The following is a 24,230-nucleotide window of genomic DNA, read 5'->3' as shown; positions in this document are numbered from 1 at the left end:
TCTGTAAACCATTTTTAAAATGCATCATTTTTTTTATTTAAATTATATAAAACACTCATTTTAATGATCTGTATTGAATGGAAAATAAAAATTAAATTATTGAAACTTTTAAAAATATATTGCAAATTCGATTTTCGTTAATTCCAGTGTACAGTACATTGTCTGATTAAGCGGCTTTAATACATCTGTATAAGCCAGCCAATTACATAGCCTGTTTTATTTGAAACGGATTACGTCATTGGTTGTTTTTTTAGACCGGTGTATTTAAGCCGTTTTACTATTTAATTTAAATTTTTTCAAAACTAATTTAAAGTTTTTGAAATTATATTATAATAATGAATTTTTAAGTTTATGTATGTAAATAAGAAAATAAAATTAAAAAGTTGAAAAATAAATTTTATTAGATAAAAATTATTTTCAATTTTAAAATAAAAAATAATATAATATTATATTATAATTATTATTACGTGTTTAAAATTATATCAATATATAAAAATATTTTAAAATTTGCAATTAAAAAATATATATATTAATTTACATATTTTAGTAAAGAAAGGGAAAAAATTATAATTTTATTAACCTCGAAACGGACGAGAGTACGCCCTTCATTTCTCCTTCCTTGTGTTCAGTGGTGAGACCCCGCTTCCATCTCAGACGCTAAAGCGTTACCTTGACAACGGTGATCGTCAAAGGAAAGCTTGTAGAGTAAGTATCCAATTTTTTCGTCATAAATGCAAACGTAAATCTAACAATTCCGTCGAAATTACGCAAATAAATCCATTAAGGACTTAAGTAAATGTATATTTAACAAAATAAAAACAGAAAATATATAAAAGAACATGGAAGGAAAGAATATTTTTAAATGGCGACCGAACGATTGATGTAACTTTTAGGCCTATCGAAAATGAATTGCATCATCATCATAGGAATCCTTTTCGAAAAATTCTGAATAAATTCTAAATTAAAGCTACAAAACAATATTCAGAGTGTATACATTTGTACTTTATTAGCATTAAACGTTAATCTTCACCATTTTTTAATACGATTAAATGCAGTAATGGAGTGTTTAATAGGCCTACTTTCGGTTCTGTTTTAAACCGTCGAAATATTCAATCAATTGGTCTTTTTATATTCTCTATATCGTTCTTGTGGAACTTAAGTACTATATTTAGATTCCAATTTCCTTCCGGTTTACTTCAGTTCATATTCACAATGCAGAGTATTTTAGATATTTAAATGCCTTTAAAAAAGGTATTTTAATTAATTTATTTAACCTTAATAAACATCAACATATTCTTTATTTACAAATTTCTTATTTACTTTTAATGGTTACAAATAAAAACATACTTTTTTTAAATAATTGGAAAATAAGATAAATACAGAAATTGAGAGCATATTTGATATAAAATATACTGAAAGAAGGAATTTTTATTCAAATTCTAATACTTCATACTTCATTGCTTGTTCTTTTGGTGAAATTAGGTTATTTGGTGAAGTGACTTTCTGAACGTTGTTAATGCTAAAAATATTGGGTCGTGTTAAAATTGCAGATTAAGTTCCTGTTTTGTTTTAGATGGTGAATTGTGATTTTTTTTTTTTAATTTTATGAATTTTTGTTTAAATAATATACTTTTATGTATTGTTTTTTTTCCTTCCCAACCAAAAATGGAAATTTTTTTTAGTAATAAAATTATGCACTATTTTTCTGACCATTTAGTGAAGTGTTTACTGTATATACTATAATAATTGAATGTTTTATTTGACTAGTATACTTATTCTTGTCTAGTTTCCCTTTATTTTGTAGTTTTTCTAATCTTTATTCCTAGAAAGATGATGACACTAGTAAAAATTTTTGAATAGACTATATTAGAAACATTTTTAATGAAATTTTGTTTAGCATTTCATTGTTAGGTAATTGGGTGTAATAAAATTTTAAGCAAAAAATTGTACCTAAAATTTTTCATTTTTTTTTGTTAATGGTGTGCCAATCAATGTGTATATGGTACTGTGTAAAGAAATGGCTATTATGTCAAAGTAGATTTTAATGGAAATAAACTTTTTAATAGAAATATATACATGATGTCAAACATTGCAACAAAAAAATACATGAAAAAGATGTTAAATTCCCAATCTGCTTTGCAAGTTCTAATTTTTTTTTGTTTTATTTTAATCCATCTTTGTGATTTTATTTAATTGTTTTCTATTACATAAATCTACTTTTTATTATTCTCATGCTTTTTCCTTGTCAATAAGATAACTGTATCACATGTCAAATTATAATTACAACTGGCATCCATTAACAGAAAAGTACCAAGTACTGTAAAGTTTTTTTAAAGTATCAAGCATTTGTTCTATTTCTAATAAGTTGCCACAGATTTTGCTGAAGTTACTTTATTATTACATTTACATTTGACATAGCAGTGCAGAGGTCTTATAAGTCAAAGCAAGCTAGAATGCATGAGAGCATGTTCTTAAGTGATTTATCCTTATAAGTGAAGAAGTATGTCTCAAAAATATGTAAAAAAAATTATTTTTCACAAGAGCATGCTCTTATGTGTAAATACTATATAATAATTTCAGATATGACAAGTTATTCTCTAAGATAATAAACTAAAACATGAAAACAATAAATAAAATATGTAAATATTGTGTAAAAAATAAAAATTGATTTTACTATACCTTAGGGAGGAGAGGTGATGTCCTGTTTAATGTCACTTTATAGCTGCCTGGAATTCTCAAATAATCCTGTCACTGGCCAATTGCTCCCTGTTTATCCAGACTAGTTTTTTTCTTCTCAATAACATGACTTCCTGGAGGTCATTTGTTGCCACACCTTTTAGCCACATTTGCTGCTTTTATTGCTTCATTGTTTTTAAGAACAGTGTACATTTGTTAACTCTTCAGCATATTAAACACACCTACCAGATCCAGCATGTGTACCACTTTCATGCTTAGTGATAATTTCCTTTTTCATCTCAATTGTAGATGCTACATCCATCCTCTTAGGCTTTCATACATTTCTTGGATGGTTAATACATATAGTTGTTTAGTTTTATATATATATATAACTAAACATGCCAAAACTAAAATGAAAAAAAGCACCTGAAAACGAAAGGATGCTTTTGGTGAGAGCACAAGATGACTTCAGCACACAACAGATGGCATTTAGCTATCTATAAATTATACTAAATTATTGCAATTCATTTGCCCCACACTATGCAAATTATTCTTGCCATATAATTGAGTCATAACATTATAGCAGTTTACATCTTAGATCAGTTGTCTCCAACTTTGTTTTAAGTGTGCATGATTTTTGAACTTGGGCAAAGGTTAAAACATGCTTTATTAAATATTACTTGACTGGAAAACTAATTCTCATAAGACATTGTTCCAGTAAACTTTCTTAGCAGTAACAAACTTCTGAATAGTAGTTAATGCAATTTTTTTTCCACTTTTCTTTTGAAATTTGCTTAACTTTATTCATCTGATAGCACACTTAAAATGGCTGCACATGCATGTGTGCGTACTAGTTAGTAACTAACTACTGGCTTTGATCTAGAAGAATCTGATCAGATTAATCTGAGATGCTTATGGTTAATGGTTATGAAGTGCCCCTTAGTTCATTGACGACTACATCAATTAAATAAATTTAGTCTAATCTAAAACTTTTTAGTATAAAAGAAACCATTACCTTTCTGTATCACTATAGATTCTCAATTTGAATTTTGTGAGTGTTATGTTGAATTTGAAACAGTGTAGTAGCATCTAGAGTAAAGTGACCAGATATGTTAGGTTGAAATGCAGGATGCTTGTGTTCTGGGAGCTAAAAATGATGTGGACCTCCAACATACATATATATAAATAATAAAAACTAATTCATTATATATTTTTCTACTAAATTATCTATTAAAAACATAAACTTAAATAACTGTTTATAGAAAAAAAATTTTTTTTCATAACTTGATGATGCTGTTTGTATATCTGTCCTAATATGCCCAGAACGGCCACTAGAGGCACCCCTAGATATTATTTAAATTAATAATGAATTCAGTATATTATTATTGCAACAAGAATTTATTATTGAATTATTGATATGAATTTATTATTTATACCATGGAATGACACCGTTGCTGCTAGAATGCCCACTATGGGGTGTTCCGGGCTACTAGTAGTAAAATAAAACGACAACTTTGTGCTCTTGACAACTTGCAAACAGGTAGAAAATGTTACATGACCAAATGCGGGACACTTTCCGGGATGGTGTTCAATGTGGGACTAACAACCCAAATCCGGGACATCTGGTCACCTTAATCTAGAGTTAATATTAGTTTAAGTTAGTTGATATTGAAATATATAATAGATTTTCTTTAAAAGTCCTTTTTTAAACATTGTAGAAAAGGTCTAAAATTACACCAATAGTTAATCCATCTGTCATTTCATCATTGGGCTAGAACTTGTCTAAATTACAAAATATCTGCATAATTAGTCAAGGTAAGCAGTTATGCCACCAGCTTGTTAAATAAAATTTTTATTTTTTCACATTTAACAACAAAGTTAAATCTACAGACTATTTTGCTAAATGGGAATGATATCATGATTTTGAATTTTAATCTCTTGTTTCCTAGGCTTTAAATGTGAAAAATAATAATAGTTATAATGCTAATGTCAAAATAATTGCAATTTTGGTTTTTTTTGGTTTGTGTAACAAAGGTTTGATGAACTTTGTAGCTCCTTCAGTGCATAGTGTTTTATTCACTTTGCTATTGCTGTTCTGAGAAGACATGACGCACCTTCCAAAGACATAAGCTAAACATCTCAAATTTATTCAGATGCCTGGTTTTTGGAAATTCTTGAAGTGGGTCCTATTATTTGAACAATTGAGCTGTTTGTGCTTGGTGACTATGTGCACACCAAGTTTTGTTCAAATCAGACCTGAAAGTCTGACCCTTTTTATTAGTGAATGCATGCACACTGCTGGAAAAAAGCAATTCTCATCTGAACTTTTGCAGTAATAACCATCTTCTATAGTCAATCTGACATCTTCCAGTTTTCGTCTTTTCCCTAAGTTAAAGAAGTTTCTTTGGTGAAAAATGATTGCAGACGGACAAAACTAATTGGTAACATTCTCTTTAAGTGGACTGGCAAGACTTTTTTGATGAAGGGATTGTCAAGCTTAACTCTTGTTGAAAAAAATATGGATTTGATTTATGTAGAAAAGTAAGACTTGGAGAAAAAAATTTTTTGACCTACAACAAAACATTAACTATAAGAGTCACTTCTAATCTAGATTCCTTATTCAAACTAATTGTTTTTGATCTGCACAGTTGAATTTAAGAATGTTATGATATCTGAAATGTTCTAATGATTGTAGTAATGAAGGTCATCTATCTTGTGTGGTTATAGCAAAGAAGTCAATTATTAACAATAATGAGAATTTGCATATTCTGTATACCTACTTGATTTTATGATTAAAAAGAAAAATGCTTGACTAGAAAGAACTGATTAGGTCACTAGACTATAGTTTATTCACCAGAATTGGCCTCCTGTAACATGGCTGTTACTGAAATTGGAATAAAGACTAAAGATATTTTTAGCTATTGCTGATTTTAAAAATGTAACTTAGTTCCTTTTTGTGTGTAGTTTTTATGGGAACTACTTAGTTCAATATCTTTTTTTTGATTTGGAATTTTATTAAATATTTATTCAAAAATACCTAAAATTCTAAATTCATCTTTTGTCACTCGTCAAGACAATTGCTGTGTCTATCATAGTAGTATGTATAATTTCTCAAAGCAAAATTTATTTTATTTTAAATGGAACAAAGCAAGGTTAATACATAATACAGAGAATTTTTTTTCAGCTTAAACCCTGCATTATTTCAGCTAATTTTACTAAAGTTGTAGCAAAATTTTAGAAACCCTAGCTAACATTTCTCATCTGCAAGGCTGCCCAGAACAATCCACAATACGTTGTTCAAACATTTGTACAGTATCTGAGAAATACACATTATTACAGTGTACTACACTATCAATATAACCATAAATCTATTGTTACAACCCACAAGTATAATACCTTATTGAACAATTCTTCTTAATTTTGATTTATACCAGGCAACAAATGCTGATGCTGAATGAAAATCAAATTTTTTTTATATTGTTTTCTACATCAAAATAGTTTGCAATTGGAGTTTTGTTAATATCACACTGAAACCTTTCACACTTCAGTGTGCACTGGGTACAAAAGAACAAATTCACTAACTTTTGATATTAGGGTGATCTGAGAGAAGGTTGTTTACAATGGTTTTATAAATTTTAGGATGTCTTATTATTACATCTGACAGCAACAAATCTTTTTAAACAAATCCTACTCCATCAGAAATTTTTTATAATTACAATATTAACAATTAAGTATTTGTTTATTGGAAACTTGTGTCTACAAAGCAAAGAATATGTAAATCCCCAACACAAGGTGACATCTACACAGTGGACTTTTCTTTTGCATAGTCAGAGCAATGAGAGATTGCACTCTGTCAGTACTAACTGTCCCATTTTAAGAGATAGTGACATTAAGGTTGCCACTTGGCCTGTATTGAGTTGTTTTGGCTGGAAATTTTAAATCTAGGCTGGTGGTTGACAAAAAATATTTAAGTTTTGGAAAAAGTTTTTAAAATATAAACAAAGTTATTTTAATTGAAAAATATTGGATAAAATTATTTTTTATATTTAATGTGTTTGTTTATAATAAAATGAACACCATCTTAAATACTTAGACACTACCTTTTTAAACATAAAAAGAATCTTTTAAACAAATTAAAAAAAGGTATTGACCCTTTTCATAGGTCTGCATCAAGTTTAACAAGATTTGTGCTGTTTAAGAAGACAGTTCAAATTCTTTTATGCCTTATGCAAACCTGTGAAAAGGGTCAAACATTGTTTTATAAAAATTAGTGTTGCTAAAAAAAAGTATAAGGTGTTGTTAAAGCCAAATTAGTTTCAACCTATAGTGTTTTTTAATGATAAAACGACTTTCCCATTATAACTGTGAATCATAACAACTTTAACACATTACAGAATCATCCATTAAATTTTTGAATGCACTTTGTGTGATTTTAAGTAAAAATAATTTTGCACTAAATTTATTGCAGTTTTGAGTTTTAAGAATTGATTTTTCAAGATGAATCAGTTTAGGCATTTGTTTGATTCTTTTCCTCAAATAACTACATGCAATTGTACATTAGGAAAACCTGGTTAGAGTGAATGAATTCAAAACTTGGTTAACTTGTGATGGTGGTGATTATTTGTTCAGCTCATTGCATCATTTGCCAAACCTCATTCAGTGTTAAACACAGTGGAATTACAGCATTTACCAGGCAAATTGATTTGTGTTAGGCAATGAAAACATGCACTTTTTTTTTGTTATTTCATTGGCCAATGAAAGAGTTTTCAGTGATGCAACCTTAGATGACATGATGGAATAGGTTTTTTGAGTAAAAGTAGCTATAATTTGTTTGGGTAGTGTTGCAATATTAACTTTATCTTTTAATAAAATTAAGATTACAAATTTATTTTCTACTACACAATAAAAGCATGTGCATCTACATATAAATGGAGAATTTTAGAGTTTTGAAAGATCAAGTCTGGATTTTCCAATCGAATTCCATTCTTAGGCTTAATGTTTATTATTTAATGAATGCATGGTGCTTGTAATGTAAATGGTTAATTTTTTTTAACTAAAAAATAAACTTTACAGAGTATTCAAAAGAATTTTGGAATTGGGAGAAATTTTGGTATTGTCCTATCACTAGTTAAAGCATCTTAAAAAGTAAGATGCTTTAACCACTTAAAACAATTTTTAGGGAAATGTACTGAGAAAGTTGTTGCTAAATCTAAGTTCTTGTAGTATTTTAGTGAAAAAACTAGTGACAGCTTAAACTCTGCATCATGTGAAATTGAATTGGGTATGGCAGTGCTTTTTAGATATTTTTAGTAACTTTGTAGTATGTTTTAATACATTGGCATCCAACCGAAATTGTTTACTGGGTCAACACCAAAAATAAAAATACACTGTGGGCCGCACATATTTATTTACAAACAAAACATTTACAATTATACAGTATTTTGTATGTATTTTAATTTGAAACTTGTATTTCAATTTTTTTCACTTAATTTTTTAATATCAACAGGTATTTTTGATGTTGCACAACATAGTTGGTTTTTTAAATTTTCATTGGTCAAGCTATTACAACTTTTTAATTTAACAATCTTCAATTTTGAGAAAAAAGATTCACAAACATAGGTGGTTCCCATTGCAGCTGTAATGCTCATTGTCGGTTTTTTAAGTTAGGGAATTTGTCACAGACAAATTTTTTTATAAAATTGAACTTTGTCATTAGGCTCAAACATGTAATTCAGATGATGACTGGAGATCTATTAACTCCATCATCTGCAAATTTGTTGGAGCTGATTCCACATCAATGTCAAATAGATGTAAGAAAGTATTAAATATATTCTCATAATTCTTACACTCAGAAATTAAAATACTTAATATGATGTATAACACCTTATCACTTAACGTATTTAACTATACATGTAATATTTCATTTTAAATAAAAAATTTTTTATATAATTAGTTTTAAAAGGGCTGCATAAAAACATTGACTGGGCCACATGCAGGCCGTGGATTGGACATGGCTGTTTTAATATGTATGATGTTTTAGATAATAAAATTACCTGAAATGTTTACAATAAAGATATTTCTTAAACTAGTAATTAACCTTTTTTAAGACTATCATTTAAAATGAATCATTTAATCTGCATGTTAATATTATGCATTAATATATTTTTCATAATCTCTCATAATTTTCTTCTATAGAATGTTTTTTCTTCCTTATTTCTTTTTTCTTTAGTTCATAAGGTTTTTTTAGTATTAAGCAGTTCTTTATGAAAAATTGTAAGGCATGGTTCACAAAAATTTAGATGTTTCAGGAGAGCTGTTTTTTTTTTTCCAGCTTAAATGTAAAACATTTTTATAGTGTAATAATTCCTACTAAAATTCATTTAAATTGACACTCTCAAATGTAATTTCAAGTAAAAACTTTTTTGGCATTACAAATATTTTGATTATATTCAAACTTGTCTCTGAAATTTTTATTTTGATTTTTGAGATTATTTGCTGGTAGTTTTTTGCGTAATAGTCCTCAGTCTCTAACAATGTCTTCCCCATGATGTTTTCAATGTTCCTGCCTTGATGGTCTGTCATTTCATCGATGGTGATCCATATAGGATTATCTTTGAGTTTTTTTTTTTTTTTGAACTGGTATTAGTGTTTTTGTATAAGAACTAAATTTTTCCATAATGTTGACTCATCCAGAACTAGTTTATGTGGATTTTTTCAGAAATTCTTTAAAGGCTGCATTATTCACTTTACAGTGGAATGTCAGCACTTACTAGGGTATGATAGAGATCTGTACTGAACTTGTTTTGATGATCTGGGTTGAGAAATACTGTTTTGGGGGGGCAGCTAGAAGCTGTTGGATGAATTTCTCCCTATTCTGCTTTGTGTAGATGCTTGGTGTAGAAATGCATTACTGTATTTGGAATTGTCGACTTTCTGGCACTGTTACTTCACAAACACTGCAGATGATCTTTCCCTCTTAAATTCTTCATTGTTTCTCTGAAATCAAGCTGAATTTTAGCATGATTGAAAAAGAATGTTAAGAAAATTTTAAATGTTCATTGCTCCAGAAAACTGTTAGATTTGTATTTTTAGTAGCATTGATACTAAATTTTTACTGTTTATATGACCAGAAAACTTTAGCCTATGACACCTAACTGTGCCAATAGTAACAAAGGTTAGTCTTCCAACATCTATAATTGCCTGTAGGAAGGGTTTTGTTTTTTGTTTCTGGTGATTGGACAGGACAGAATTGAAGACATTGGTTTCTTCTACATCTTTATTTCAGAATTTAAGATGTAGAAGAACTGTTGTTCCACTGTTGTTAGGTCTAAGTTTTATTTGCAAGGTGATTGGCATGATATGGCTGTCATTGTCACCATTAATCTTAATCCCCAGCAGTTAAAGTTTGTCAGTCTTAAGAATGCTAAATTGTCACCCTGGAACCAGGTGCAAAATTGAAAGCAGCTTTATGGTACTAGGAACAGGCAAATGTGAATTATCTATAGATGGACCCATAGAAAATTTGCCCCACTGATTTTTGTGTAGAATGACAAATTTTAATGAGCTCATTGGTTTTATTCAATTAAACTAGAATTGTCAATCTCAACATGTTCTTACTAGTATTGACACTAAAGGAAATGAGAGCTTGCATCATGTACAGCAGTGATTCTCAAAGTGGGGGTCGTGAAAAATATTTAGGGGGTCGCTGAAAAATTGATGCCAGATCAATTTTTTCAAATATTTTATAAATTTACTATGGATTCATGTTTAGAAATAATAGGAAAGTAAAAATTATTTTATATATTTTTTTAAATAAATTGCACATATAAATAATAAAAATAATATAAATATTTAAATATGAGCCTAACCCCCTCCCTCCAGGTTGTTTTTTGACACATACTTATTCTTCGGGGTCCTTTGAAATTTTTAAGTGCAGAAGAGGGGGTCGCAGTCCAAAAAGTTTGAGAAACACTGATGTACAGTACCTTTTTAGTTGTACCAGTTTTTTCAGACTAAATCACTTGTCAAATGTAGAATTGATAAAATTAATTCTTTGAATTTTCAATATTGTGCAAAATGATCATCTAACAATTTTCTAACATTATACATAGATTAAGCTTTTGAAAAATTACACACAATATTTTGAGTTAATTTTGTGAAGCTTCAAATACTTATTTTTCATTTGAGACTAAACTGAATTTACTAAATACTTAGCCATTTTGAAATTTTTGTTTTCTTTAATTTTTAACATTACAACCCAAGTCACCATAATCTGAAACACATTTCATATATGAATTTTTCCTGTTATGTAATATTTTTGGTTGCTTCAAATTACTTGTTAGGAACCTCCCTGTATTTCAGTGAAAAATTAAAACTAGATGTTTTTTTTTTTTTTGCAGATTGTGTGAATTATGGCTCCTCCAAGTTTTGCAGATTTGGGTAAACAAGCACGTGATATTTTCAGCAAAAACTATCGTAAGTATTTTTTTAAGTTCAGTAAATTTTAATCCTTGTCCAGAAATTTCGATACTTGTAATCTTTTTATTCAAATAGAATTATTTTCATTTATAAAACTTTTTGATTAGTTTGCTACTTAATATTGAAACTAACCTAAATACTGATGTTTAAATTTTGTAATGACTATTTTACTTTATTGTGAATTTCAAGAATACTTTTAATATTTGTTTAAACTGTGTATATTCAAAATTTTGCTTTCTATAATAAAACTTTAGTATTTCAAAGACAATTTTTAGAAATTTTTTCTCAAAAAATCTGGTATTGACTATGAATTCTTCCTAAATTTTTTTTGCAGATTTTGGCTTAGTGAAATTAGAATGCAAGACAAAAACTAGATCAGGAGTTGATTTTACAGTAAGTGGAATATCAAATAATGATACTGGAAGAGTTAATGCATCATTGGAATCAAAATACAAGCTTTCTGAATATGGTAATATTTTTTTGTTCAAAGTAATAAGTTTAGAATTGATTTTACATGATCTTATTCTAAATCTTAATTTTTCAATTTTATGAACATTTGAAGTTAATCAAAAATTAGTAGCCATGTTAATCTACTGGAACATTATCAACTATAAATGATATGATAGCTACAATAGATTACTTCAATAAAACAATTAGAAGTTTTTTGTTTAATGCAGGTTTTGTTAGAAACTTAAGAATTGGGGGGGGGAACTTATTTCAGATGATGAAATTTTGTTAAGGTATTAACAGTATCAAACCTTCAGTTTATTTAAATCATCAAATTTACTTCAGCTTGTAGGAATGACTTTTCTTTCGAATAATAATAATGCTTTTATGCAAAACGTTATGAATCCTAACCCACTAGTAAATGTCAACATCATTTTCATTAAGGCTGGTAAGTTCTATATGGTATTTGCAGTAATCTTCACATCCAGGCTGATTTCCAATAGTTGTCAGTCTTGAAGTGAAACACTTCAACATTACAATAAAATTTTAAATATTTAAGTGAAGAAAAATTTAAATTCTTGTCCTTTTGAAAATCTATTAAACTAATTTTACAGTTTGCTAATTTCTTAACATTTACAAATTTATAATATAGAACAAAGTATTATTAAAAAAATTCAGTTTGAAGAATGAACTTAGTTTATTGTTTAGAAATCTGTTCTGTGACCTGTTTTAATCAGTTAATAAAAAAAATACATTTTAACACTGATATTCTAATATGACAAAATACCAAAAAAAATTGTTATTTATATCTGCATTGATTATAACATCTCCTCGCAATCAGTTCTGTTTTGTCTATTATAACTTAACCATTCTAATAGTCAGTTCTGACTAGAATAATAGGAAAATTGAGATGGATGAAGGATAAAGTCAGATCTGTTGACTTATAACAGAAGTTAATATGGATGCTAAGTTCATAAAATTGATGGAAGCAAGATGAAAGTGTAAAGTTTGTTCTTTCTGATGTTTAAAATATCAATAATATACAGGGTGAGTCAGGAGGCGAGAAAAATCAGTTTGGAAACTATAGTTTGGGCCATTGTTGAACTTTTTGCACATGAGTATTATTCTCAATGGTTTCAGAGATACAGCTGTTTGCCAAGTACAAGGAGCAACTTTCAGTTTGAAGAGTACATGAAAATTTACAGTATCTCCAATCCAGAAGCATGTATTATGTCATGTTTACAGTATTACCCAGATGATGTTTGACCTGTTGATAGTGATTTGGGATGAAATTTACAGCACTTAGGCTTACAACTGACTCATCTACAGAACACTGAAGCATGTACTAATTTGTCATGTACTCAATGGATTGCAAGTATTACAACTTTGAAACTCCTGAGTGACTCTCCTCAAATTTTTAGTTATGGTAATATCAATGTTTACAAATTTCCAATTGACTTTCCTCTCTTCCTGACTCAACCTAAATAAACAAGGCATTATAGAAAAGAATGCAGAAATTTAATTTGCATAGCAATAACTATAAACTATATCCCTGAAAGAACTGAGACTGCTCTATGCTTAATATAAATTATGAATGCATTCTTATTTAAATGTTTAGAGTAGTAATGAATATTCTTAAGCGTGTTACTTATGCTATAAAAATTTTTGTCAAGGAATTACAATGAAAGAAAAATGGAACACAGATAATACACTAGCTACTGAAATTTCTATGGAAGATCAGTTAATTAAAGGCTTAAAAATTGCTTTTGATGCTACCTTTGCACCTCTCAGTGGGTAATTATTATTTTTTGTTTATAAAAGTTTAAAATTTTTAAAAATAAAAATTTTAATTGAGAGATCTTAATTTATAGGAAGAAAACTGGAGTTATGAAAACTGCATTTAAGAATGAAAATGTTAATTTATCTACAGACATAGATTTTGATTACGCAGGACCAGTAGTTCAAAGTTCAGGTGTAGCCGGGTATGATTTGTTTTAAGCAGTCTTCAGTTGTAGCAGTTTGAGACATTTTTTTTTAATAAAGCTAGTATTAAATGTACATTAATATTAGTTAATTTTATACTAAAAATAGGAATGATTGTTTGGATTTTAATGTTTATGTACTATTTGCCACAAGCAACAGGATATCAATTTTCACTAGCATGTGAAAAGAATGATTATCAACAGAATGAAATTGTTGCTGTTGCAAATGGATAAACTAGGGCTACAGGAATGAGATTTATTTGGTTTTTTTGGTCAAACTCTGCTAGCTGTTTTTTTCATAAAGTTGATCATTTTAACTACTTGGAGTTATGTAAAAGATTTTTGTGAAAATAACTAATTATAAAAGTGTTTTTGGCTAAATATTTATCTGGCTTCATTTTAATTTAGATTCATGTAATGCAAATTTCATCAGGAATCAATTTTACTATCTTTTATGTATACATAACAGCTGGGAAAGTATTGGAATCGTGTCAAATGTCACCCTCAGTTTTTGCAAATCTTCATGTTTTGAGACTACCTGAACCCAAAAATCAAATTTTGTGTTTGTCTTTTTTGCTTAATCTTTACCCCATCCTGAGATATTAAGAAATGAAATTTGGCATAGTGGCTTGTATGAAAGGCATTGATGCTATACAATTTTTTGGTGAAAGGATGACATGACCCATCTTGCCCATATCTTGGGGAGTAGTAGTACTTAATGAAGATTTTATTCGTTATTAACACTTTTTATAAAACTTGCCCCTTACCCTCAAAATTAAGCTTTTGCCATTTTATAGTAATTAAGATTTTTATAACAATCTGATAACAGATGGTGCCGAACACTATTTTTTTGCTTAATAATGTAAGATTTTTAAAATAAAAACTCAACAACCAGAAAAGTCAATCAACTCTCATTGCTAGATTTTAAGATTTTTGACTTAAGTGACAGCTTTTTAAAAGTTAGAAATTTCTAAGGTAATTTTATTTTAAAATGAAAATTAACATTAAATTTTTATCTTTGCCCTGGTATGTTCTGTTTAATTTCACTTTTATAACTAATATTTAATTGTTTTCAATTTTAGATATCTAAGGAAGACCATTTTTAAATTGCTTAGATGTTTAATTTGATAAGCTTATACAATAAAAACTTTAAAAGCATTAAAGATGTACATAATAAAGGGTGATGCAAACTAGCTGCTATGATGTATAGTGCTACAATGCTACAAAAGCTCCATTACACAGCTCAATGTGCTGTAAACTATGCAATGTGTGGGACCTTAACATTGTAGCAAAAATCAATGAATAAATAGTACTATATATTACTGGCCAGTGTGCACCAGCCTTAAGGGTATTAAGTAGCTTTTGATGTAATCCAACCTCACTTAACCTAATCACAAATTTAATAAACCAATGTTTTAGTTTCTAATTGTGTAAAGTCTGTTGTTCAGATGTCTCTAAGTAATTTCCTAATAAATCATTTTTAAGTGCATTAAAATTAAGGTATTGCATTTTGAAATTTGAAAAAACTTAAGTTTTTCAGTTTACTTTTACTGCTAGATATATAAATTTGATTTGATAATTCTCGATACTGTGTGCACATAACTTGAGCTTTGATGTAACCATTACATGATTTTCAAGTGGATACAGACCATTTCACTGCTTTTGAAGTGTAAGGTTAACAGGTTATAAATTCAATTTTGTTCCTGTTAATGTGGCAGTTCTGCTTCTCTTAACTGAATATTTTTGGTTTGAAGCAGCTTTTGTCATAAAACTATCACATTCACATTCATAGTGAGGAGAAAATTAATGGCAACAAACTGTTTTGATATCCTACTGTTACAAAAAACATGCATTAGTAATCATCTAATCAAACTACAATGCACAGAGGAATAGCTTTGTTTGCTATGTTACATTCTTTTGGGATTTAGTTATTCATTAACTGTAGTAAATCAGTTCTACTATTTATGGAATTAATTTGTAAGATAGTATTTTAATTTGAAGAATGGTACTGCAGCATGTCATATTGCTCACTGATATGTCATACATGGAAGACTGCTTTAGCCAGTAATGGCTAGATATCTTGTTCATCTAGTTTCTCTCCTACAGGTGCAATATAACAGGACTCTTGTGTTGTTTTTTGCCCTTTTTGTGAAGTGTGTACACTAATGAACAAAAATATAAGATGGTTGTAAAAAATATAATTTCTTATTGCCAGATAAATGTAGGACAAATAACTAATGGTATATGAAAACATCTGCAAAAAGGGTTTTTACAAAAAAGATGTTTCATGGTGTGTTACTTAATTCACTTTTCAGCATCTCTCGCACCTGATCTGTTAAAAATTTTTAGTGTTATTCTGATATTTATTTCTATTTTACTGTTTTAATAACTTATCACTTTTTATGATATAAATTTTGTCTAGTACTGTTGAGTAATTGGTAAGCATGTTGTAGGCAAGATCACAACAACGATCATTCAATACAAGTTTTATCAAACTATCTTGTAATTAAACAACTATTGAGCTATTGAGTGAGCAATTTTAAGAAATTTCAGTGCTATTTCTTTTTTGAAATAAAGCAGCTTTATCTTAAATATTGGTAGTCATTGTAAAAGTCAATTTTCTATGAATACCATATTTACTTGCATATAATATGAGGTTTTTATTCATTTTTTTCACTGCTTCAAAAACCTAGGTTATTTTGTGTGAGAGTGAAGGATTCTTTTGCATTTTTGCAATAATTTTTGTGAACTGTGTTTGTTTGCATTTTTCACTGGATGCTCATTCTCTGGTGTTTAAAAACAAAAGTATTTTATCTAGGTTGTTTGGACCATTCTTGTGTATTATCAGGAGTAAAGATAAATAGCAATAGGAAAGGCAAAGCTTTTGAGTTGAATTTCAAATTAAAATTCCAAAATCACGTGGGAACCCGATTATAAGTTTTAATCCATTCCCACGTGAAAACAATGATTATTTGGAAATCAGAATTCTGAGAAACTTGTAAGTGTAATTGGAATGGATTTGACTGTTAATTGGCAAAAAAGGTTCCCCAATTGTCCAGCTCTACATGAACAAATTATGTTCTTGATTTTACGAGATTTTTTTTAAAGTTTAAAATTCCAATAATTTTTGTGGGACAATGTACGCATTTATGTGCATTTGATATTTTATTTGTGATTTTAAACGAAATAAAATTAGAATAGTATTAATAAATCTAATTTTCTTTATTTTGATCTTTAAAGTCATACTTTGTCTTACATGCAAGTAAATACAGTAGTTAAATGCTGGTCCTCTAGCTGCATATTTATATGAATACTACTTATGCTTTTTGTTCAGATCTAGTTCAGTGTCTAAAGTAGACAAAAGCATAATTTAGAACAGATGTATTAAAATATTTGTTTTTAATAATTATTCTTCTAAATGGTCCCTTTTTGATTGTAAAGACTATTGTCATGACTTAAAATTTCATCTTCCAAGATTTGGAAATGCAAGTATTGAACTTCAGTTTGGATATTGTTTACATTCAACTAATAGCATTTTTTAAATTTAAATATGAACAAAGTTTAATGCCTTTTTATCAGTTTAAATATTTAATTTGCCTTTTTATTTTTAGTTATCAAGGATGGCTTGCTGGTGTTCAATTAGCTTTTGATACTGGAAAAAATAAACTTACTAAAAGTAATTTTGCTGTTGGTTATGCCACTGGTGATTTCATGTTAAATACACATGTGTAAGTAATTTGTTGAATTATTAATATATATATAGTTACAATTTTATGTTATATCCTAAAAATTAAGTAGCTTTTAATTCAAATGTAAAAATTTATGTTTTGTTTAGTACCTTAACCATATTTTGTTGAAAGAAACTATTGAGCTGTAACAAGAAATCTCTAAAAATTAATGTTTAAGTTTCATGTTTTTTTATTGTAAATTGATATTTTCAAGAAATTATTTTAGCATAAAATATCTGCTATAAACTAGCACCTAAGCTGTTTAACATGATTTATTAGATCCAATCATCTTTAGTCTGAGCATGTGAAATATTTTACTTTGTCAGTTAAGCAAACTGGAATAATTTAGAAACCTTTTGAAAAACATTTTTCTTTATGTATTAAACTATAGAACAGCAAGAATATTGGAAATTAAATTCTATTTTCCATTTTTAATTTCTATCAATATTATTAAGTATGATAAAGTTTGTATTGAGATATTATTAACTACTTTCTCTATTATTAACTATTAACTATTATTAACTACTGTCTCCAAAAAACCTGGATTAATTCACAAAATTTAAGGCCCAGTTAGCTCATCTTCAGGGGCTTCTTTCTTCACTACAATTCTAGTATTCAAACCTATATTTCAGGAATTATATATTGCATAAGTCTTCCAATTTGTTTTATCTTTAAAACATTTTTTTTCTTTTTAACTTATTCTGTACAGAGTTCCCTCCCAGATTTTCTTTTGAAAATTTTTATTTTTTGCTCTTCTCTCAATGACCCACTTCCAAGCTGAGTAATACTTCTTTATCCTTGACATTTAAACACTTCAAAGTAACTTTCTCCCAAATCCATAATTTATTTGCCGTTCAATGTTTTCCTCTTCCATTATATCGTCCAATAGGTCCACATTATTCCTCCATATAATTTTCTTTTGCCATTAGCTTGAAGCATCCTTGGATATCATTATTCTATCTTTCAAACAGTCCTCTCAATGTTCCTTGAGTCTTTCACTTAGTCCTCTTCATCACTTCCTGTAATATGCCCGATCCTGGGTCAATTCTGTATGCCCACTGTGATTGTCAGAAACAGAGTGGTATTTCTGTTTTTAATAAAATCTTTTAGGTCATTTCCTCAAGTTTAATAGAAGCTTGGGTTTCGGGAATCTGCAAGTTATGTTATACTTATTTATGTATACGAGTAAATATCAATGTAATAAAACTGTAGGGTCACTGAAATAATATACAGGTGACCCCCCCCCCCGTATAATACGGGAGTTGCATTCCAAAAAATTGCAATGTTATGCGAATCCGTGTTATACGAAACAAAGAACTAGTATGAAAAGGTTGCAGATTAGGTTGCAAAAATTAAAAAAAATGCTATTATGTTTTCATAATTAAGATAAGAAAATTTTAATAAAAATATTTAAGTGATACATATTAATATAAATTAAGCAATGTTTTCTTCGTCATCACTAAGCATTTTTAACCGAAGGTGTTTTTTCTTTTTGGCAAGTTATCCTTATACCCTGACCATTTTTCTGCATTATCTTCAGATCCATGCTTTACCTTTTGCAAAAAGTATGTTATTTTAGATTGCTTGCTTTTAGTTAAAAGATCTTTATAAATTTCCTTATGGTGCTAAGCACTCATGAAGAATAAAGCAAGTAAGGGAAAAACATCTGGCAACATCAAAAGCAGAAGCGTCGAGATCTGGCAACATTGAAACAAGTTTAGAGAAGGACCACGTGTATCGACAGAAGGCGGGAAAAGAAAATTTACATACTTAAGTACTAATAGTTCACGAAAATTATTATTTTTGTGAACTATTAGTACTTAAGTATGTAAAAATTTATTGCATTTCATGTTGTACGAGGGTTTTATCCAATTCTCAAACTGTGTCAGAGTGAATCCGTGCTATAGAAGTGCCGTATTATACGGGGGTTACCTGTATATATAAAATTTTGTTACACTAAAATAATCAATGCTAGAATAATGAAAACCCTTACTCTTAAAGGTGAGGAATTGTTAGTTTTTCCAATACCAGTATCTGAAGCAAATTTGACTTAAAATGGACATTGTAACAGAATTTGTAGGTAAGGATAGTGAGTAAACAGAGCAGTTTTAAGTTTCAACCTGGCTTACATAGTTCTATATAAAATTTTTGCAATATATATAGTTCAAGCAATTCTAATACTCTAGAGTAAAAGTAAAGGTATTTCATTTTGTTAAATAACAACATTACAATAGACACTGCAATCTTTACCTATACAATGTCATGTTATATATATACAGGGTGTATCAGTACAGCAGTTACAAACTTTCAGGAGAGAGAGAGTACACCTAGATGTTGGGAAATCGCATAGCAATGCATGTTAAAAAACACTTTCCTGGCATGGTAGTGACAACACAAAACACAAGAAAGGAAGGACATGAACAGGGTGAGAAAACATGTCCTTCCTTTCTTGTGTTTTGCGTTGTCACTACCACGCCAGGAAAGCATTTTTTAACATGCATTGCTATGTGATTTCCCAATGTTTAGGTGTACTTGCTCTCTCTCTTCTGAAAGTTTAACTGCTGTACTGATACACCTTGTATAAATAAAATTTTAGTTTGGTGCTTACTTCAGAACTAGGAATGTATCAGAAGTTATTCTCACTTTTCTTTACAACTCAACACAGACCTGCTTTATAAAAGTAAAGTTACATTTAGTGTTTCAAACTATACAAACTACTTGAATGGATTTAAAAAATATTAGCACTTGCAGTGTGTTGCAATATTGGTCAGTATTTATTTGCATTAGCCATGTTTTGATTAGTATGAATGAATCTAATGAAAGGAAACCTAACCCAATAATGGAAATATTGCTTTTTGTCCATGATCTTATGGTACTACTAGTAGTAAATGTTGTAGTTCGAAACATTGTAGATTTTTATACTTTGCAGTAATTGTGGCCTGTACCTATAGAATTGGCACATAACAGCAGAGTTAATCTTTTGAATTTTTTCCACTTTTTTTCATTGAAGGACAATCTTTGTAAAATCTTATATAAAAGCAGCCAACTTGTTAACATCTAAGTTAAGTCAACACTGCTTAATGATAGTTACTAATCCAATCCTTTTGGAAAGATACAAACTGATGGTCTTTGATCTCATAACAAACCATTTATGTATTGCTTTGTCTGCAGTACCTTTTTTCCCTTACCCTAGTATATTAGCTACAGTATGTTCCCTTACCCTAGTATATTTCTTAAAGAAACTACAGTTTCTTTTTAAGAAATATAGGTTCTGATGGGCATTTCATTTTCTTTATTGCTTGCTTTTTTTCTGAATTCAGAATGTCTAATTATAAAATTAGTAGTATTCATTTTCCATGAAATTTCTTATTCAAACTTTTATTTAAACTTAAACCTAGTTACCTAGTAGACAATTTCTGGAAAAATATTGGATCAAACATGAATTGTGTTCACTAATTCAAGACTTTCCTGATATAAAACCTTAAATTTTTAGATATAATTTGATTTTTTTTTTAATTTTAAAACATTTAGATCAATGTTTAATGACTAATTTTTCATATATTCAATACAATAGAAACGACGGACAAGAGTTTGGAGGTAGCATTTATCAAAATATATTGATGGTAAACTTGAAACTGGAGTTCAGCTATCTTGGACTGCTGGCAGCAATGCTACAAGATTTGGTCTGGGCTGTGTATATAAATTGGATAATGATACTTCACTTAGAGTAAGCTATGATGGTTTTTAATTTAAATTTCTATATTTAAGAATTAGACTAAAATTTTATCTTATTTCAGGCCAAAGTTAACAATTCCAGTCAAATTGGTCTTGGTTTCACTCATAGGTTGAGAGAAGGTAAGATTTTTACTTGCATTTCTGTATTTCTTTGATTCTAAGATGTGCTGTAATTTTTCAATTTTTGAGATTTTAAAGTATTCAATAAAGGTAACAAGTTGTTTTTATTGAGAAGTTAGAAAAACAATAAAAATGCTATGAACTAGACAACAATTGGCAGCTGTTAAATATATAATTACAATCCAGTATCAGAATTGAAGCTGAAGTTAAGTTGTCCTAGAGTTTTTAAACATTAAAAAGATGTTGAACTTTGATGATAAGCATTTAATTACACCTGATGTGAGTGAATAATAGTCATCATTATTAACATGCCATATAACCTAGCAATAGCTGCCAATTGTTTTTGTAAGTTGCATCTTTATTTTGGACAAGTACAAATGAGTAAAGTTGTAAAGTACTTAATTTTAGTATCTTAGGAAACCGACTATAATTACGGTCGGTGAAACTTCCGTTAACCTAACGGGTACTTTACGCGGATTCGAGATTAGTTTGCCAGGCCTGGGCTTTTAAGCGTGCACCGAAAAATTAGTAATAACAACGATAAATATCAAGTCAAATCAAAAGTTCAAATATATTTAATTAGCAACTAGAATGTACTACGTACAAATATCAATAATCCAAACAAAATTTATTAACGAAAATCAACAAGTCAACCCGACAATAAACTCAGCTACTTAGCTTAACTTAATAGTAATTCCCCTTGAAATTCGACAATCAAATACTTAGAAACTATGAACAATATCTCTTACTAATTAAACGTCTATCCGTCACCTCACTATACGAAGAAACTATTTCCTCAATACTTTCGATATCGTCAATCGAACTCCTCTTTAACACCTTGGATCGTCCAATTATCAATCTGGACTTCTATCAGAAAATACTTCGCTTTCGAATCTACCTCGCTCTCAACGTCGCCTCGATTTGGAATTCACCTCTCCTTCTTCGGTTAACGTACGGGTTTTATACTGTGAGGTGACGTCACACTTGAGCTGGGTTACTCCTCTTATTTACATACTTAGTTGCTAACATTAACTTTCTGTTCTGGCAGCTTTAAGTTTCCGACAAAGCTTATAAACCGTTTACAAAATATTTATCATAATTTTCTGGGATGTTTAAGACGGTTTATCAAGTATTTCTCTACTAGTGATTGTGGGGACTCCCCCCTCCATTTTTTTTTTCTGCGGACTGTTACTTCTGCCAGGCAGCGCAAGTGCGCAAGATGTTTCCTACGGCGCTTATTTCTCCGTGAGTTGTTTTATCTTCATTTTTCATTACTAACAAGAGAGTGGTGGGGAACCTTCGTCCTAAATAAACATAAACCCCAAACAAAAGATGATAAAACAGAAATAATAATAAAATAAAAATAACGTTCGGACTCAGTTCCTTACAAAATGTCTTAGAATGAAGGAAATGCAGGAATTAAAATTTAGTGTATTTTTTAAATTTTAATACCATTTTATTTTTCAGGTATTCAGTTACATCTTTCAACCATGATAGATGGCAAGAATTTCAATCAGGGAGGCCACAAATTGGGTCTCGGCCTAGAGCTCTCTGCGTGATAGTTCTCTATCAGTACATCAAACATGGATGATTTAATAGAATCAATTTAGTATGTGAACAAAAAAAATATTGATACGGTTTAGGTCTGATAGTTTGCAGTAGTTGTACAGTGTGAAGATTCATTACCTGGAAATCGTTCCCTTTTTAAAGCCTAGTTCTTCTAAGAACTAGACTTTATTTCATAGATTCAAAATTGTAGCTTTTTCCTATTGGAATTAATTTTTTTTGTATGCAACTGACAAAGTAAAATTGCTATTATAACTTATTTCATTGTATAAGGTAAAGTTTCACTTTAATCAATTGTCAGTGTTTGATGTGGCCATCTATCTTATGATCTGATAGAAAAAATTTAAATATGAATCTGTTAACTGCTGTAGTTAGTACTCAGAAGAATAAAGCAAACTGGACTATTATTAGAATTGTGTTTAACTACTTAGATCATTAAATTTATTACATTTCTTCGTTTTATACAAACTTGCCCCCTTGCAATCATAATTTATATAAAAATTTGTGAAAATTTGTAATACCTTGCTTTTTTTGATCATTTTGTCTTACAGATTGTGTATAGTATTTATAAATTTGCTTAATATATTTAAATTCTTATACAAGAGGGTTAAAACCTGTTTAAAAGTATGTAATATGCAAATCAAGGAAACTAAATAAAGGACAGAATCTTTTTCATTGTTTCAGTAAGTTTAATACTAGTTTTTATACTTATAAAACCTAATATTTTATTGGCAATCCCCGTTGCAAAACAATTTTTATTGGGAAAAAGTTGAATATTAATCAAGAAATTTCAAACTTGCATATCTAGAACACAATTTTCTCAACTTGATAAGCCTATCCAGTGTTTTACAGATTTTAAGATTAAAAGTATTGAGCCTTTATCTAGTTGCAATTATTGTTCACCTAAATTATTAAGTATTTTGAATGGTCCAATTGAATATTTTAATGTCAATTTCTAATAAATATTTTTGCCACAAGCATATTTTGTAGTAATTTACCACAATTTGATATTCCTTTTGGTTTCCCTCTGAAAGTAACTAACTTTTTTTTGCATACTAAAAATTTTAGTGAAGTTCTAAAAATAAAAATTTGTTCTAAACTTAGAACAATATTTGTTTATAAGACACAAGAAATTAGAGTAACTCAATAGGGCAAGAATAGGCTGGAAAGAGTAATTGGTCTAATGCACAATATTTCGCTCATTATTTCATGTATATTTTTTTTCCTCACAAACTCAAATAGCTCTTTGGTGTCCTTTTTATCATGATTATTGGCACTTTCACACGTTATTCATAAATTTAAGATAATCTTTGAATCTAGTCAGAAGATTTAAGTGAAATATTAAATGAAACCTTTTTATATACTGTAAAATAACGAAGTGTACTTAAAAAATGAAGTGAGAAAAGAACATTCCTTCCATTCTCATAAACAGCGAACACCTTTACAGCATCAAATTCATAGACATTTAGGCTCTCAATTATGAAGAGAATCAGTTGCA

The 24,230-nt window shown here is 29.0% G+C and overlaps 1 protein-coding gene across 1 annotated transcript; it reads left to right on the top strand.

Moving 5' to 3' along the window:
- Positions 1–569: 569 nt before the first annotated feature.
- LOC136985715 (voltage-dependent anion-selective channel protein 2-like) lies at positions 570–23,139 on the top strand. The gene is given in 10 exon segments (XM_067283057.1): positions 570–705; positions 11,076–11,151; positions 11,489–11,623; positions 13,275–13,395; positions 13,473–13,583; positions 17,195–17,311; positions 20,886–20,925; positions 20,928–21,038; positions 21,109–21,166; positions 22,634–23,139. Coding segments are annotated over 9 exon segments (849 nt in total). The 5' UTR covers positions 570–705; positions 11,076–11,087; the 3' UTR covers positions 22,726–23,139.
- The last annotated feature ends 1,091 nt before the right edge of the window (positions 23,140–24,230 follow it).

The sequence above is a fragment of the Centruroides vittatus genome, unplaced genomic scaffold (genome assembly GCF_030686945.1).
Source record: "Centruroides vittatus isolate TY-2023 unplaced genomic scaffold, ASM3068694v2 contig_975, whole genome shotgun sequence".
Lineage (NCBI taxonomy): Eukaryota > Metazoa > Arthropoda > Arachnida > Scorpiones > Buthidae > Centruroides > Centruroides vittatus.
Note: the sequence above shows the minus strand (reverse complement) of the source record. Positions and strands in the feature narration are given on the sequence as shown.